Below are 14,676 nucleotides of genomic sequence, written 5' to 3' on the forward strand. Positions count from 1 at the left end.
GAGCATGTTACTAGGACATTATTAAAAGACTCCATTTTACACTCCGTTTGACTCTCCTGCGCCTGACTTCCCTGCCACCTATACACATATGCCTGACACAGGTCATCTGATGCAGCACTCCATCACTCTCCTTCTTGCTAAATAGCCCTTACACAGCCTGGATGTGTGTTGGGCCATTGTCCTATTGAAAATCAAATGATAGTCCCACTAAGCCCAAACCAGATGAGATGGCTTATCGCTGCAGAATGCTGTGGTAGCCATGCTGGTTAAGTGAGCCTAAATCACAGACAGTGTCACCAGCAAATCAACCCCACACCATAACCCCTCCTCCTCCGTGCTTTACAGTGGGAAACACACATGCGAAGATCATCCGTTCACCCACACCGCGTCTCACGGTGTCACAAGGCTGTTGGATCCAAAAATCTCAAATTTCGACTCCAGACCAAAGGACAAATTTCCACCGGTCTAATGTCCAAGCAAGTATTTTCTTCTTAATGGTGTCCTTCAGTAATTGTTTCTTTGCTGCAATTTGTCCATGAAGGCCTGATTCACACAGTCTAATCTGAACAGTTGATGTTGAGATGTGTCTGTTATTTAAACTCTGTGAAGCATATATTTGGGCTGTCCTCATGACAGCCAGCAGAGGTAAATCTGGGTCTTCCTGTCCTGTGGCGGTCCTCATGAGAGCCAATTAACTCTAATGGACTTATCCTCTGCAGCAGAGGTAACTCTGGGTCTTCCTGTCCTGTGGCGGTCCTCATGAGAGCCAGTTAACTCTAATGAACCTATCCTCTGCAGCAGAGGTAAATCTGGGTCTTCCTGTCCTGTGGCGGTCCTCATGAGAGCCAGTTAACTCTAATGAACCTATCCTCTGCAGCAGAGGTAAATCTGGGTCTTCCTGTCCTGTGGTGGTCCTCATGAGAGCCAGGTAACCTAGTGGTTAGAGCGTTGGGCCTGTAAAAATCAGTTCTGCCCCTGAACAAGGCCATTGACCCACTGTTCCTAGGCCGTCATTGTAAATAAGAATTTGTTCTTAACTGACTTGCCTAGTTAAATGAAGGTAAAAAATAAAAAATAAAAATGAAAATCAATATTCATCCAAAACACTGATATGTTACGTAAGACAGAAGGTTTTAACTTGGCAAGTAAGTTAAGAACAAACTCTTAATTTACAATGACGGACTACCCCGGCCAAACCTGGACGAATCGTGCGCCGCCCTATGGGACTCCCAATTACAGCCGGATGTAATGCAGCCTGGATTTGAACCAGGGACTGCTCTTGCTCTGAGATACAGGGCCTTAGACCGCTGCGCCACTCGGGAGCCCGAGTGCTTTATTTAAGGCAAAAACAAAAGTAGGGTGGTTGGTCGTAGTGGATAGGTGGGACTACAAAGCGAACGTCTTGAAACCCAAAGGTTGCGTGTTCAAATCTCATGATGGACAACTTTAGCTAATTAGCAACTACGTACTACTTTTTAGCTACTTTGCAACTACTTAGCATGTTAGCTAACCATTCCCCTAACCCTTTAACTCAACTAGTAACCCTAACCTTAGCCCTAACCTTAACCCCTAGCCTAGCTAATGTTAGCCACCCAGCTAACATTAGCGTTAGCCACCTAGCTAACATTAGTATTAGCCACCTAACCACATATATAGAACCACCTAGAATTCGTAACATATCATTCAAATTTAAATTCATAACATATCATAAGAAATGGACGATGGACATCCACAAGTGAATAAATACCATATGAAAAGTAACATATCATACTAATTTAAGTGTCCCGGGTTTTCTTTTACTATGTTAAGTCTGTCTCTAAGTCCAGGTTGCTATAAAAAAAAACTGCTCCAACAGCTGGATCCAGGATTCTTACAGGATTCAAGTTCAATGTCTAATTTAACTGATTAATGCTTAAAATATTATATAACGATAACTTACACTGCCCTTAATGCAAGGACAGAAAAGGTATGTTTTATGTCACAAGATTTTGGACAAATCATTCAAGACACCAACCATGATAAAGGGTTAAACAGGTTTTAAATCAACTTGTGAATTTTATTGAATATATCTTAACGTAATGACATGGCAGATTATTATCAATGACTTGTCAGCAGCTGTAACAAAGTTGTCCTGTGTAGGAAATACTAACTGGTTCCCTAGTTTATAGAAAGACCCATATATAGGACCAGGCGCGCACACACACACACACACACACACACACACACACACACACACACACACACACACACACACACACACACACACACACACACACACACACACACACACACACACACACACACACACACACACACACACACACACACACACACACACACACACACACACACACACACACACACACACACACACAACTCACCTGAGTCAGATATGTCATCCCAATACGGTGCATCAAACTCATAGTCGGCCTTGAGTATCTGCTCAAAGAGCTTGGAGTCATTTTCATCATAGAACGGAGGGTAGCCACACAACCTAGGGAACAGATCATTAATTACACAACAATATGGATGCTCTATGTTAGTGCCATCGTCTAACTTAAAAGTAGAATACCAAGGGAAAGCCAACTCCTTATTTGGACAGAAAACTCAATCTATTTGATATTGCCTTATCTTGCCTTGTTATGTCTTCGGCACATCTTCTGATCACAACACTTGTTACACAGAGATTATCCAAATCAAAACAAATAATCTGAGCTATAGTATCACATTAGTGTTGCAAATATTTTCTAATGAACTACTGCAACAACTTTCTAATTGGTGAGACTATGAAACTATTCCACCTGATTACCTTAGCAGCCTTCACACCTAACGAGGAGTGGTTAACGAGGCTAGAGGGTTCTATTCAAACTTACAAGCGTTTCCCCTAAATTGGTTTAATTGGGCAGCTTAATCCAGGTGCATTTATCCTGGCAGTTTTGACTAAAAGCTTTCAGAACAGAATATCATATAGAGAATGTGTGGAAATGTGGAAATACCCTCTTATTTGACTGGTCTGTGACTCACAACAACAAAAAACTATTCCCGGTCAGAGGAGCTCACAGAGAGTTAAAATACACAGTAAACTTTATTGACAAACAGGGGTTTTGACATATGGTTTTCACCCAAGCACTCCATGAACATACTAACTTATATCTACCTCTGATCTGCACTGGAAGGCAACGCACATTGGCAATATGTCCTATTTCTATGACATTTGCTCCCGAGTGACACAGCAGTATAAGGCGCTGCATCTCAGTGCAAGAGGCGTCACTGCAGTCCCTGGTTCAAATCCAGGCTGCATCACATCTGGCTGTGATTGGGAGATCTATAGGGAGTTGCACAATTGGCCCAGCATCATCCGGGTTTGGCGGGGGTAGGCCGTCATTGTAAATAATCATTTGTTCTTAACTGACTTGCCTAGTTAAATAGGGATGGAAGAGAATGCATAGGGCCTGGCTGGCAAGCGCAGGATCAGCTTGATGTCCTTAGCCATCAGAGGGTGCATGATCAGCTCATATACAGAGTGTGGGGACCAGCTGATTGGCTGTGACAAGGAGCTGTACACTGATTGATATCTCCTCACATGTGGAGAGCCAGGCTCAGCTGAGCCAAACATAAACAACACAAAAAAACGTCCTGTAGCGCCCCCCGCAGGGGGGAATTCTCAATATACAGCATATAAGATTATCTAATTGTGTTACATGGCCACGTTTTAAACAAAGTATATCTGATAGAGGCTAAATGAAGCCTTCATAAGCCCCATGTTAAACTTAAATTCTACATTATAGGGTGTCCATCCACTCTGTCAGAGTGCGTGAAAACGAGCTTTCACTTCCTTGTGTTATAAAATACATTTTACCAAGACAAATATGATTATTCATGTTCTGAATATTTCATTGGGGTGTTTCGCTAACATTTCATTAACAGTATACCCAAAAAGGTTGGATTTCGTAACCTAATACATCCCATAATAAGCATTGAGCTCTGTTGTCCCGGACCTGCTGTTTTCGACTCTCCCTCTCTCCCGCACCTGCTGTCTAACTCTGAATGATCGGCTATGAAAAGCCAACTGACATTTACTCCTGAGGTGCTGACTTGCTGCACCCTCGACAACCACTGTGATTATTATTATCTGACCCAGCTGGTCATCTATGAACATTTGAACATCTTGGCCATGTTCTGTTATAATCTTCACTCGGCACAGCCAGAAGAGGACCGGCCATCCCTCAGAGCCTGGTTCCCCTCTAGGTTTCTTCCTAGGTTCCTGCCTTTCTAGGGAGTTTTTCCTAGCCACTGTGCTTCTACACCTGCATTGCTTGCTGTTTGGTTGATTTAAGGCTGGGTTTCTTTGTAGCACTTTGTGACATCAGCTGATGAAAAAAGGGCTTTATAAATACATTTGATTGATTGACAGAGCAACGCAGCTTTCTTGCATCAACTTTGAGGATTTTACATGTTGTGCTGGTCATCTTCAAAGTTGTTTCTGCGGGTTGCAAAACGCTAACTTTTAAATTACATTTGATTTGTCACATGCGCCAAACACAACAGGTAGACCTTACCGTAAAATGCTTACTTACAAGCCCTTAACCAACAATCCAGTTCAATAAATAGAGTTAAGAAAATACTTATTGAATAAACCAAAGTAAAAAATAAAATAAAAAGTAAAACAATAAAATAACGAGGTTATAAACAGGGGGTACCGGCACCGAGTCAATGTGGAGGTTATATACAGGGGGTACCGGCACTGAGTCAATGTGGAGGTTATATACAGGGTATTACGGTACCGAGTCAATGTGGAGGTTATATACAGGGTATTACGGTACAGAGTCAATGTGGAGGTTATATACAGGGTATTACGGTACCGAGTCAATGTGGAGGTTATAAACAGGGGGTACCGGCACCGAGTCAATGTGGAGGTTATATACAGGGTATTACGGTACCGAGTCAATGTGGAAATTATAAACAGGGGGTACCGGCACCGAGTCAATGTGGAGGTTATATACAGGGTATTACGGTACCGAGTCAATGTGGAAATTATAAACAGGGGGTACCGGCACCGAGTCAATGTGGAGGTTATATACAGGGTATTACGGTACCGAGTCAATGTGGAAATTATAAACAGGGGTACCGGCACCGAGTCAATGTGGAGGTTATATACAGGGTATTACGGTACCGAGTCAATGTGGAAATTATAAACAGGGGGTACCGGCACCGAGTCAATGTGGAGGTTATATACAGGGTATTACGGTACCGAGTCAATGTGGAAATTATAAACAGGGGGTACCGGCACCGAGTCAATGTGGAGGTTATATACAGGGTATTACGGTACCGAGTCAATGTGGAGGTTATAAACAGGGGGTACCGGCACCGAGTCAATGTGGAGGTTATATACAGGGTATTACGGTACCGAGTCAATGTGGAGGTTATAAACAGGGGGTACCGGCACCGAGTCAATGTGGAGGTTATATACAGGGTATTACGGTACAGAGTCAATGTGGAGGTTATAAACAGGGGGTACCGGCACCGAGTCAATGTGCAGGCTATATACAGGGAGTACCAGCACCGAGTCAATGTGGAGGTTATATACAGGGGGTACCAGCACCGAGTCAATGTGGAGGCTATATACAGGGGATACCGGCACCGAGTCAATGTGGAGGTTATATACAGGGGGTACCAGCACCGAGTCAATGTGGAGGCTATATACAGGGTATTACGGTACCGAGTCAATGTAATGTGGAGGTTATATACAGGGTATTACGGTACCGAGTCAATGTGGAGGCTATATACAGGGTATTACGGTACCGAGTCAATGTGGAGGCTATATACAGGGGGTACCGGCACCGAGTCAATGTGGAGGTTATATACAGGGGGTACCGGCACCGAGTCAATGTGGAGGTTATATACAGGGGGTACCAGCACCAAGTCAATGTGGAGGCTATATACAGGGTATTACGGTACCGAGTCAATGTGGAGACTATATACAGGGTATTACAATACCGAGTCAATGTGGAGGTTATATACAGGGTATTACGGTACCGAGTCAATGTGGAGGCTATATACAGGGTATTACGGTACCGAGTCAATGTGGAGGTTATATACAGGGTATTACGGTACCGAGTCAATGTGGAGGTTATATACAGGGTATTACGGTACCGAGTCAATGTGGAGGTTATATACAGGGTATTACGGTACCGAGTCAATGTGGAGGTTATATACAGGGTATTACGGTACCGAGTCAATGTGGAGGTTATAAACAGGGGGTACCAGCACCGAGTCAATGTGGAGGTTATATACAGGGTATTACGTACCGAGTCAATGTGGAGGCTATAAACAGGGGGTACCGGCACCGAGTCAATGTGGAGGCTATATACAGGGTATTACTGTACCGAGTCAATGTGGAGGCTATAAACAGGGGGTACCGGCACCGAGTCAATGTGGAGGTTATATACAGGGTACTACGGTACCGAGTCAATGTGGAGGCTATAAACAGGGGGTACCGGCACCGAGTCAATGTGGAGGTTATATACAGGGTATTACGGTACCGAGTCAATGTGGAGGCTATATACAGGGTATTACGGTACCGAGTCAATGTGGAGGTTATATACAGGGTATTACGGTACCGAGTCAATGTGGAGGTTATATACAGGGTATTACGGTACAGAGTCAATGTGGAGGCTATATACAGGGTATTACGGTACCGAGTCAATGTGGAGGCTATAAACAGGGGGTACCGGCACCAAGTCAATGTGGAGGTTATATACAGGGTATTACGGTACCGAGTCAATGTGGCGGCTATAAACAGGGGGTACCGGCACCGAGTCAATGTGGAGGTTATATACAGGGTATTACGGTACCGAGTCAATGTGGAGGCTATAAACAGGGGGCACCGGCACCGAGTCAATGTGGAGGCTATAAACAGGGGGTACCGGCACTGAGTCAATGTGGAGGCTATATACAGGGTATTACGGTACCGAGTCAATGTGGAGGCTATAAACAGGGGGTACCGGCACCGAGTCAATGTGGAGGTTATATACAGGGTATTACGGTATCGAGTCAATGTGGAGGCTATATACAGGGTATTACGGTACCGAGTCAATGTGGAGGTTATATACAGGGTATTACGGTACCGAGTCAATGTGGAGGTTATATACAGGGTATTACGGTACAGAGTCAATGTGGAGGCTATATACAGGGTATTACGGTACCGAGTCAATGTGGAGGCTATAAACAGGGGGTACCGGCACCGAGTCAATGTGGAGGTTATATACAGGGTATTACGGTACCGAGTCAATGTGGAGGCTATAAACAGGGGGTACCGGCACCGAGTCAATGTGGAGGCTATAAACAGGGGGTACCGGCACTGAGTCAATGTGGAGGTTATAAACAAGGGGTATCGGCACCGAGTCAATGTGCGGGGGGGCAAGTTACAGCCTTATACTAAAATGGATTAAATTGTTTTTTTCCCTCATCAATCTACACACAATATCCCACAATGACAAAACAAAAACAAGTTTTTAGAAAATTTTTCAAATGTATGAAAAAAAAAACTGAAATATCACATTTACATAAGTATTCAGACCCTTTAAATCAGTACTTTGTTGAATCACCTTTGGGCCACTCAAGGACATTCAGAGCCCTCCTGCCTTGTCTTGGCTGTGTTGCTTAGAGTCTTTGTCCTATTGGAAGGTGAACCTTCGCCTCTGAGGTCCTGAGCACTCTGGAGAAGGTTTTCATCAAGGATCTCTCTGTACTTTGCTCCGTTCATCTTTCCCTATATCATGACTCCCAATCCTTGGCACTGAAAAACATCCCCACAGCATGATGCTGCCACCCCCGTACTTCACCGTAGGGGTGCCAGATTTCCTCCAGACGTGACGCTTGGCATTCAGGCCAAAGAGTTCAACCTTGGTTTCATCAGACCAGAGAATCTTGTTTCTCATGGTCTTAGAGTCTTTAGGTGCCTTTTGGCAAACTCCAAACGGGCTGTCATGTTCCTTTTACTGAGGATTGGCTTCCGTCTAGTCACTACCATAAAGGCCTGATTGGTGGAGTGCTGCAGAGATGGTTGTCATTCTGGAAGGTTCTCCCATCTCTACAGAGGAGCTTCGTCAGAGTGACCCTCGGGTTCTTGGTCACCTCCCTGACCAAGACCCTTCTCCACCGATTGCTCAGTTTGGCCAGGTGACCAGCTCTAGGAAGAGTCTTGGTGGTTCCAAACTTCTTTCATTTAATAATGAAGGAGGCCACTGTGTTCTTGGGGATCTTCAATGCTGCATACATTTTTTGGTACCCATCCCCAGATCTGTGCCTCAACACAATCCTGTGGTTTGGTTTTTGCTCTGACATGCACTGTCAACTGTGGGACCTTATATAGACAGGTGTGTGCCTTTCCAAATCATGCCCAATCTTTTTCATTTATCACAGGTGGACTCCAATCAAGTTGTAGAAACAGCTCAAGGATGATCAATGGAAACAGGATGCACCTGAGCTCAATTTAGAGTCTCATTGCAAAGGGTCTGAATACTTATGTAAATAAGGTATTTCTGTTATTTATTTATTTTTAATTTGCAAAACTTTCTACTAATCTGTTTTCACTTTGTCATTATGGGGTATTGTGTGTGAGGATTATATTTTAAAAAAATCAATTTTAGAATAAGTCTGTAACATAACATAATTGTCAGGATTTGGCCAGGGTTGTTCCGGTTTTTGGTCACTAGATGCCCCCATTGTGCCTTTTGACCTTTTGTTTTCCATTGATCCCCATTATTATTTGCACCTGTGCCTCGTTTCCCCTGATTGTATTTAAACCCTTTGTTTTCCTTAGTTCTTTGCTCTGTGTTTGTATGTTAGCACCCAGCCCTAGTACTCTGTGAACTCTTGTTGATCCCGGTAGACTCTCTTGTGGAATTCTGTTTTTTGTTCTTGTTTATTTATTTTTGAGTATCTTTTGAGGCTTTTTATGCTATACCTTCCACCTTGTGGATTTACCTTTTTGTCTTGGAGGATTACCTTTGTTCTTGTGGAATTCCTCTTGAGGTTGTGGAGTTACATGTTTTCCTGAAGAACTTCACTTTTTACTTCATTAAATACACTGTCTCAAGTACTGCTGTGTCTGCCTCATCTTCTGGGTTCTGCCGACTATTCGTGGCTCAGTTGGTTAAGTGACTGTTTCTCACTCCGGAGACCCAGGTTTGTAACGGGGTCCTGACAATAATGTGGAAAGAGTCAAGGGGTTTGAATACTTTCCGAAGAAACTGTATAGACCAAATACTGACTTTTTGGTGATCTATAGAAACTTCTTACAAGAATCAGCTTCAGACTGGCTTTACGTGAGGCAGATGAACCTGGCTTTAGGTGAAGCAGATGAACCTGGCTTTACGTGAGGCAGATGAACCTGTCTTTAGGTGAGGCAGATGAACCTGGCTTTACGTGAGGCAGATGAACCTGGCTTTAGGTAAGGCAGATGAACCTGGCTTTACGTGAGGCAGATGAACCTGGCTTTAGGTGAGGCAGATGAACCTGTCTTTAGGTGAGGCAGATGAACCTGGCTTTAGGTGAGGCAGATGAACCTGGCATTAGGTGAGGCAGATTAACCTGTCTTTAAGTGAGGCAGATGAACCTGGCTTTAGGTGAGGCAGATGAACCTGGCTTTAGGTGAGGCAGATGAACCTGTCTTTAGGTGAGGCAGATGAACCTGGCTTTAGGTGAGGCAGATGAACCTGGCTTTAGGTGAGGCAGATGAACCTGTCTTTAGGTGAGGCAGATGAACCTGTCTTTAGGTGAGGCAGATGAACCTGTCTTTAGAACCTGGCTTTGAGGCAGATGAACCTGGCTTTAGGTGAGGCAGATGAACCTGGCTTTAGGTGAGGCAGATGAACCTGGCTTTAGGTGAGGCAGATGAACCTGGCTTTTTACCTGGCTTTGGTGAGGCAGATGAACCTGGCTTTAGGTGAGGCAGATGAACCTGGCTTTAGGTGAGGCAGATGAACCTGTCTTTAGGTGAGGCAGATGAACCTGTCTTTAGGTGAGGCAGATGAACCTGTCTTTAGGTGAGGCAGATGAACCTGGCTTTAGGTGAGGCAGATGAACCTGGCTTTAGGTGAGGCAGATGAACCTGGCTTTAGGTGAGGCAGATGAACCTGTCTTTAGGTGAGGCAGATGAACCTGTCTTTAGGTGAGGCAGATGAACCTGAACCTCTTTAGGTGAGGCAGATGAACCTGTCTTTAGATGTGAGGCAGATGTCTTTAGGTGAGGCAGATGAACCTGGCTTTAGATGTGAGGCAGATGAACCTGGCTTTGAGGCAGATGAACCTGAGGCAGATTAACCTGGCTTTAGGTGAGGCAGATGAACCTGGCTTTAGGTGAGGCAGATGAACCTGGCTTTAGGTGAGGCAGATGAACCCAGATGAACCTCTTTAGGTGAGGCAGATGAACCTGTCTTTAGGTGAGGCAGATGAACCTGGCTTTTAGCAGTGACCTGGCAGATGAACCTGGCTTTAGGTGAGGCAGATGAACCTGGCTTTACGTGAGGCAGATGAACCTGGCTTTAGGTGAGGCAGATGAACCTGGCTTTAGGTGAGGCAGATGAACATGGCTTTAGGTGAGGCAGATGAACCTGGCTTTAGGTGAGGCAGATGAACCTGGCTTTAGGTGAGGCAGATGAACCTGGCTTTAGGTGAGGCAGATGAACCTGGCTTTAGGTGAGGCAGATGAACCTGGCTTTAGGTGAGGCAGATGAACCTGGCTTTACGTGAGGCAGATGAACCTGGCTTTAGGTGAGGCAGATGAACCTGGCTTTAGGTGAGGCAGATGAACCTGGCTTTACGTGAGGCAGATGAACCTGGCTTTAGGTGAGGCAGATTAACCTGGCTTTAGGTGAGGCAGATGAACCTGGCTTTAGGTGAGGCAGATGAACCTGGCTTTAGGTGAGGCAGATGAACCTGTCTTTAGGTGAGGCAGATGAACCTGTATCCATATTACTTTCATATCATTTGACATGAGATCCTCTCTCAGCCTAACAGGAATATGACTCTGGACATACTGTACATGGCAACACCTCCTATTTGCATTTCTGTCTTCCCTATATATTCTATAACCATGTATAGCTCCTACTGCATCATCAAAGGAATGATCTAAGTGTGTTTCAGAGATGGCAAAAATATGAACGTTTTCTGATGTTAATAAGTTGTCAATTTACATTAACCTTGTTTTATGTCCTGCTGATTTAAGAATAAAGATGATCAGTTCAATGGGAAAGTGAGCCTGTCAGGTAACCAGTAGCCTTAATTCTTGTACAGAATCCAGCCTAGCTGAAGCGATGCTGTGCAATATTCCTGATTTATTTTTTAAACCATTTTTTCCCCTGCTGACCTCCATTGATTTCGTCCCCCTAATTTTGGTCAAGAGGTAAAAAACTTCAATAACTTTCAAACAGATGATGAGATACATGCGGTTTAGACGATTGGAGGATTATCAACCCAATTAACATATTATTTGTCCCATCAAAATATACAGGGGGGTTTTATTGGACATCCTACACATTACAGTATAAGATACTTACAGAATGTAAGCGATGACTCCGATAGACCAGCAGTCCACTGCTTTGCTGTAGGGCTTCTGAGCCAGAACCTCTGGGGCTGTGGAGAACATCATAAGCTAGAGATTGATATAGAACATTGTGTGGGTGATGTTTCCTGAGGTTAAATTAGGTCAAATAAGTTTAGGTTAGCCAGAGTTAAAGAGATACGAGTAGATGAGGTCAATGTTTGGGTTACTACTACTACTGCAGACTGCCAAACGTCACAGCTGTTCGTCTTCCTGTCTGTCTAACGACGCAGATTTTGTACCCTTCTGCTCTAAGTAGTGTGCACTTGTTCACTACTATTCATTGATTTAAGAGGGAAGGGCAGTTGTAAGAAATATGGTGGAAACTCTCTCTAGCCCATGGAATGTCTTACACCAATCCCAAGCTCCTAAATGCGTGGGGAGGAGTTCAACAGGACTACACTGGGGGGAATTGGGACACAACCAGACAGGCACATAACTTGCAGGGTGGACAGAGGGGTCATAACAGGGTGGACAGAGGGGTCATAACCCCTCTAATTATTTTCCCACCATAGCTACTGACTTTCTGTGGCTTTAGACTAAGCAGTACTACTCACCATAGCTACGGACTTTCTGTGGCTTTAGACTAAGCAGTACTACTCACCATAGCTACTGACTTTCTGTGGCTTTAGACTAAGCAGTACTACTCACCATAGCTACTGACTTTCTGTGGCTTTAGACTAAGCAGTACTACTCAATTTCTTATTTTATGATTGGACCCCCCCGCTGCCAATTATGCTTTTGGTTTAGCCCGGGTCTTCAGAGGTCGTGGTTTGTGAATGGAAAAAAGCTGTGCAAGGCTTGTAAAGAGAACGGAGCAAGAGCTTCCCTCTCTCTCTCTCTCTCTCTCTCTCTCTCTCTCTCTCTCTCTCTCTCTCTCTCTCTCTCTCTCTCTCTCTCTCTCTCTCTCTCTCTCTCTCTCTCTCTCTCTCTCTCTCTCTCTCTCCCTCTCTCCCTCTCTCCCTCTCTCCCTCTCTCCCTCTCTCCCTCCCTAACAAACCCTTCATTCTGTGAGCTAACTTGTAATAAATAAATAAGTAGTCACATTTAACATGGTAAATTCATAAGTACAAATAAGAATAATTTAATTGCGAAGTGACTAGATATGCATCTCATGTGTGAATGCCATTTCTCAAAATGAGTGATAATTGGTAACGGTTATATTGGGCTCAATGTTGTCAGTTCAAAGATAACTTTGGTAGTATTATAAACTTTGAAACAACTAGTTTCTCGTAGGCTACAGAATTTTAGAAGGGCTGTTTCTCTGAATCTCAGGCAGTACTTGTATTTATTATGGATCCCCATTAGCTGCATCCAAGGCAGCAGCTACTCTTCCTGGGGTTCGGCAAAATGAAGGCAGTTATACAATTTTAAAAACATTACAATACATTCATAACAGATTTAACAAACGAACCAATTGCAATTTTCTTAAGTCCCTCTTTGTGGCACCTGACCACACGACTGAACAGTAGTCCAGGTGCGACAAAACTAGGGCCTGTAGAACCTGTCATGTTGATAGTGTTGTTAAGAAGGTAGAGCAGCGCTTTATTATGGACAGACTTCTCCCCATTTTAGCTACTGTTGTATCATTAGGTTTTGACCATGACAGTTTACAATCCAGGGTTACTCCAAGCAGATTAGTCACCTCAACTTCCTCAATTTCCACATGATTTATTATAAGATGTAGTTGAGGTTTAGAGTTTAGTGAATGATTTGTCCCAAATACAAGGCTCCCGAGCGGTGCAGCGGTCTAAGGCATTGCATCTCAGTGCTATAGTAGGCGTCACTACAGACCCTGGTTCGATTCCAGGCTGTATCACAACCGGACGTAATTGGGAGTCCCATAGGGTGGCGCACAACTGGCCCAGCGTCGTCCGGGTTTGGCCGGGGTAGGCCGTCATTGTAAATAAGAATCTGTTCTTAACTAACTTGCCTAGGAAAATAAAGGTGAAAAAAATAAATAAAATGTGCCATTGCACAGAAGTAAGCTGGTTCATGTCTCATTTATTAATTTTGATTTCAATATGGAAGGAAAACCACGTACTGGTGTTTGGTAAGATGAGTAAAAGGTATTGTTACACCATATTCTTGTGTAACAACAGCAGTTAATTCAATTGGGGAAGGTGAAGGGAGGGGGGAGCATAGGATGTTCTCCCATGATGAAAGGGGGCCATGGCTGAAACCGGTTTGGGAAGCACTGCTTTAGATCATTATTAACTCAAATACAGATGGCTTCAGCCTATTTATTTATAGCCACTATGCTGCATCAGTTAGACGACAGTTCATTTTTTTAAATTTCACCTTTATTTAACAAGGTAGGCTGGTTGAGAACAAGTTCTCATTTACAACTGCGACCTGGCCAAGATAAAGCAAAGCAGTTTGACACATACAACAACACAGAGTTACACATGGAATAAACAAACATACAGTCAATAATACAAGTGGAAAAAGTGTATATATAGTGAGTGCAAATGAGGTAAGATAAGGGAGGTAAAGGCAATAAATAGGCCATAGTGGAGAGGTAATTACGATATAGCTATTAAACACTGGAGTGATAGATGTGCAGAAGATGAATGTCCATGTAGAGATACTGGGGTGCAAAGGAGCAAGAAGATAAATAAATACAGTATGGGGATGAGATAGTTGGATGGGCTATTTACAGATGGGCTATGTACAGGTGCAATGATCTGTGAGCTGCTCTGACTGCTGGTGCTTGAAGTCAGGGAGGAAGATGAGAGTCTCCAGCTTCAGTGATTTTTGCAGTTTGTTCCAGTCATTGGCAGCAGAGAACTGGAAGGAAAGGTGGCTAAAGGAGGAATTGGCTTCGGGGGTGACCAGTGAAATATACCTGCTGTGCGTGGGTGCTGCTATGGTGACCAGTGAACTGAGATAAGGCGGGGCTTTACCTAGCAAAGACTTGTAGATGACCTGTACCCAGTGGGTTTGGCGACAAGTATGAAGCGAGGGCCAGCCAATGAGAGTGTACAGGTCGCAGTGGTGGGTAGTATATGGGGCTTTGGTGACAAAGCCCCATGTTGAGTAGAGTGTTGGAGGCTATTTTAGAAACCAAT

At 44.0% G+C, this 14,676-nt stretch overlaps 1 protein-coding gene across 1 annotated transcript in view; it reads right to left on the minus strand.

Annotated features, from left to right (window-relative positions):
- Window positions 1–14,676, minus strand: part of camk1db (calcium/calmodulin-dependent protein kinase 1Db) — an 80,679-nt gene that overhangs the window by 16,947 nt on the left and 49,056 nt on the right. The window contains exons 6-7 of the mRNA XM_046355474.1: window positions 11,562–11,637; window positions 2,382–2,494 (exon numbers count right to left, since the gene is read on the minus strand). Coding sequence (XP_046211430.1) covers window positions 2,382–2,494; window positions 11,562–11,637 — 189 coding nt within the window. The remainder of the gene's footprint in view (window positions 1–2,381; window positions 2,495–11,561; window positions 11,638–14,676) is intronic.

The sequence above is a fragment of the Oncorhynchus gorbuscha genome, linkage group LG01 (assembly GCF_021184085.1).
Source record: "Oncorhynchus gorbuscha isolate QuinsamMale2020 ecotype Even-year linkage group LG01, OgorEven_v1.0, whole genome shotgun sequence".
Classification (NCBI taxonomy): Eukaryota; Metazoa; Chordata; class Actinopteri; order Salmoniformes; family Salmonidae; genus Oncorhynchus; species Oncorhynchus gorbuscha.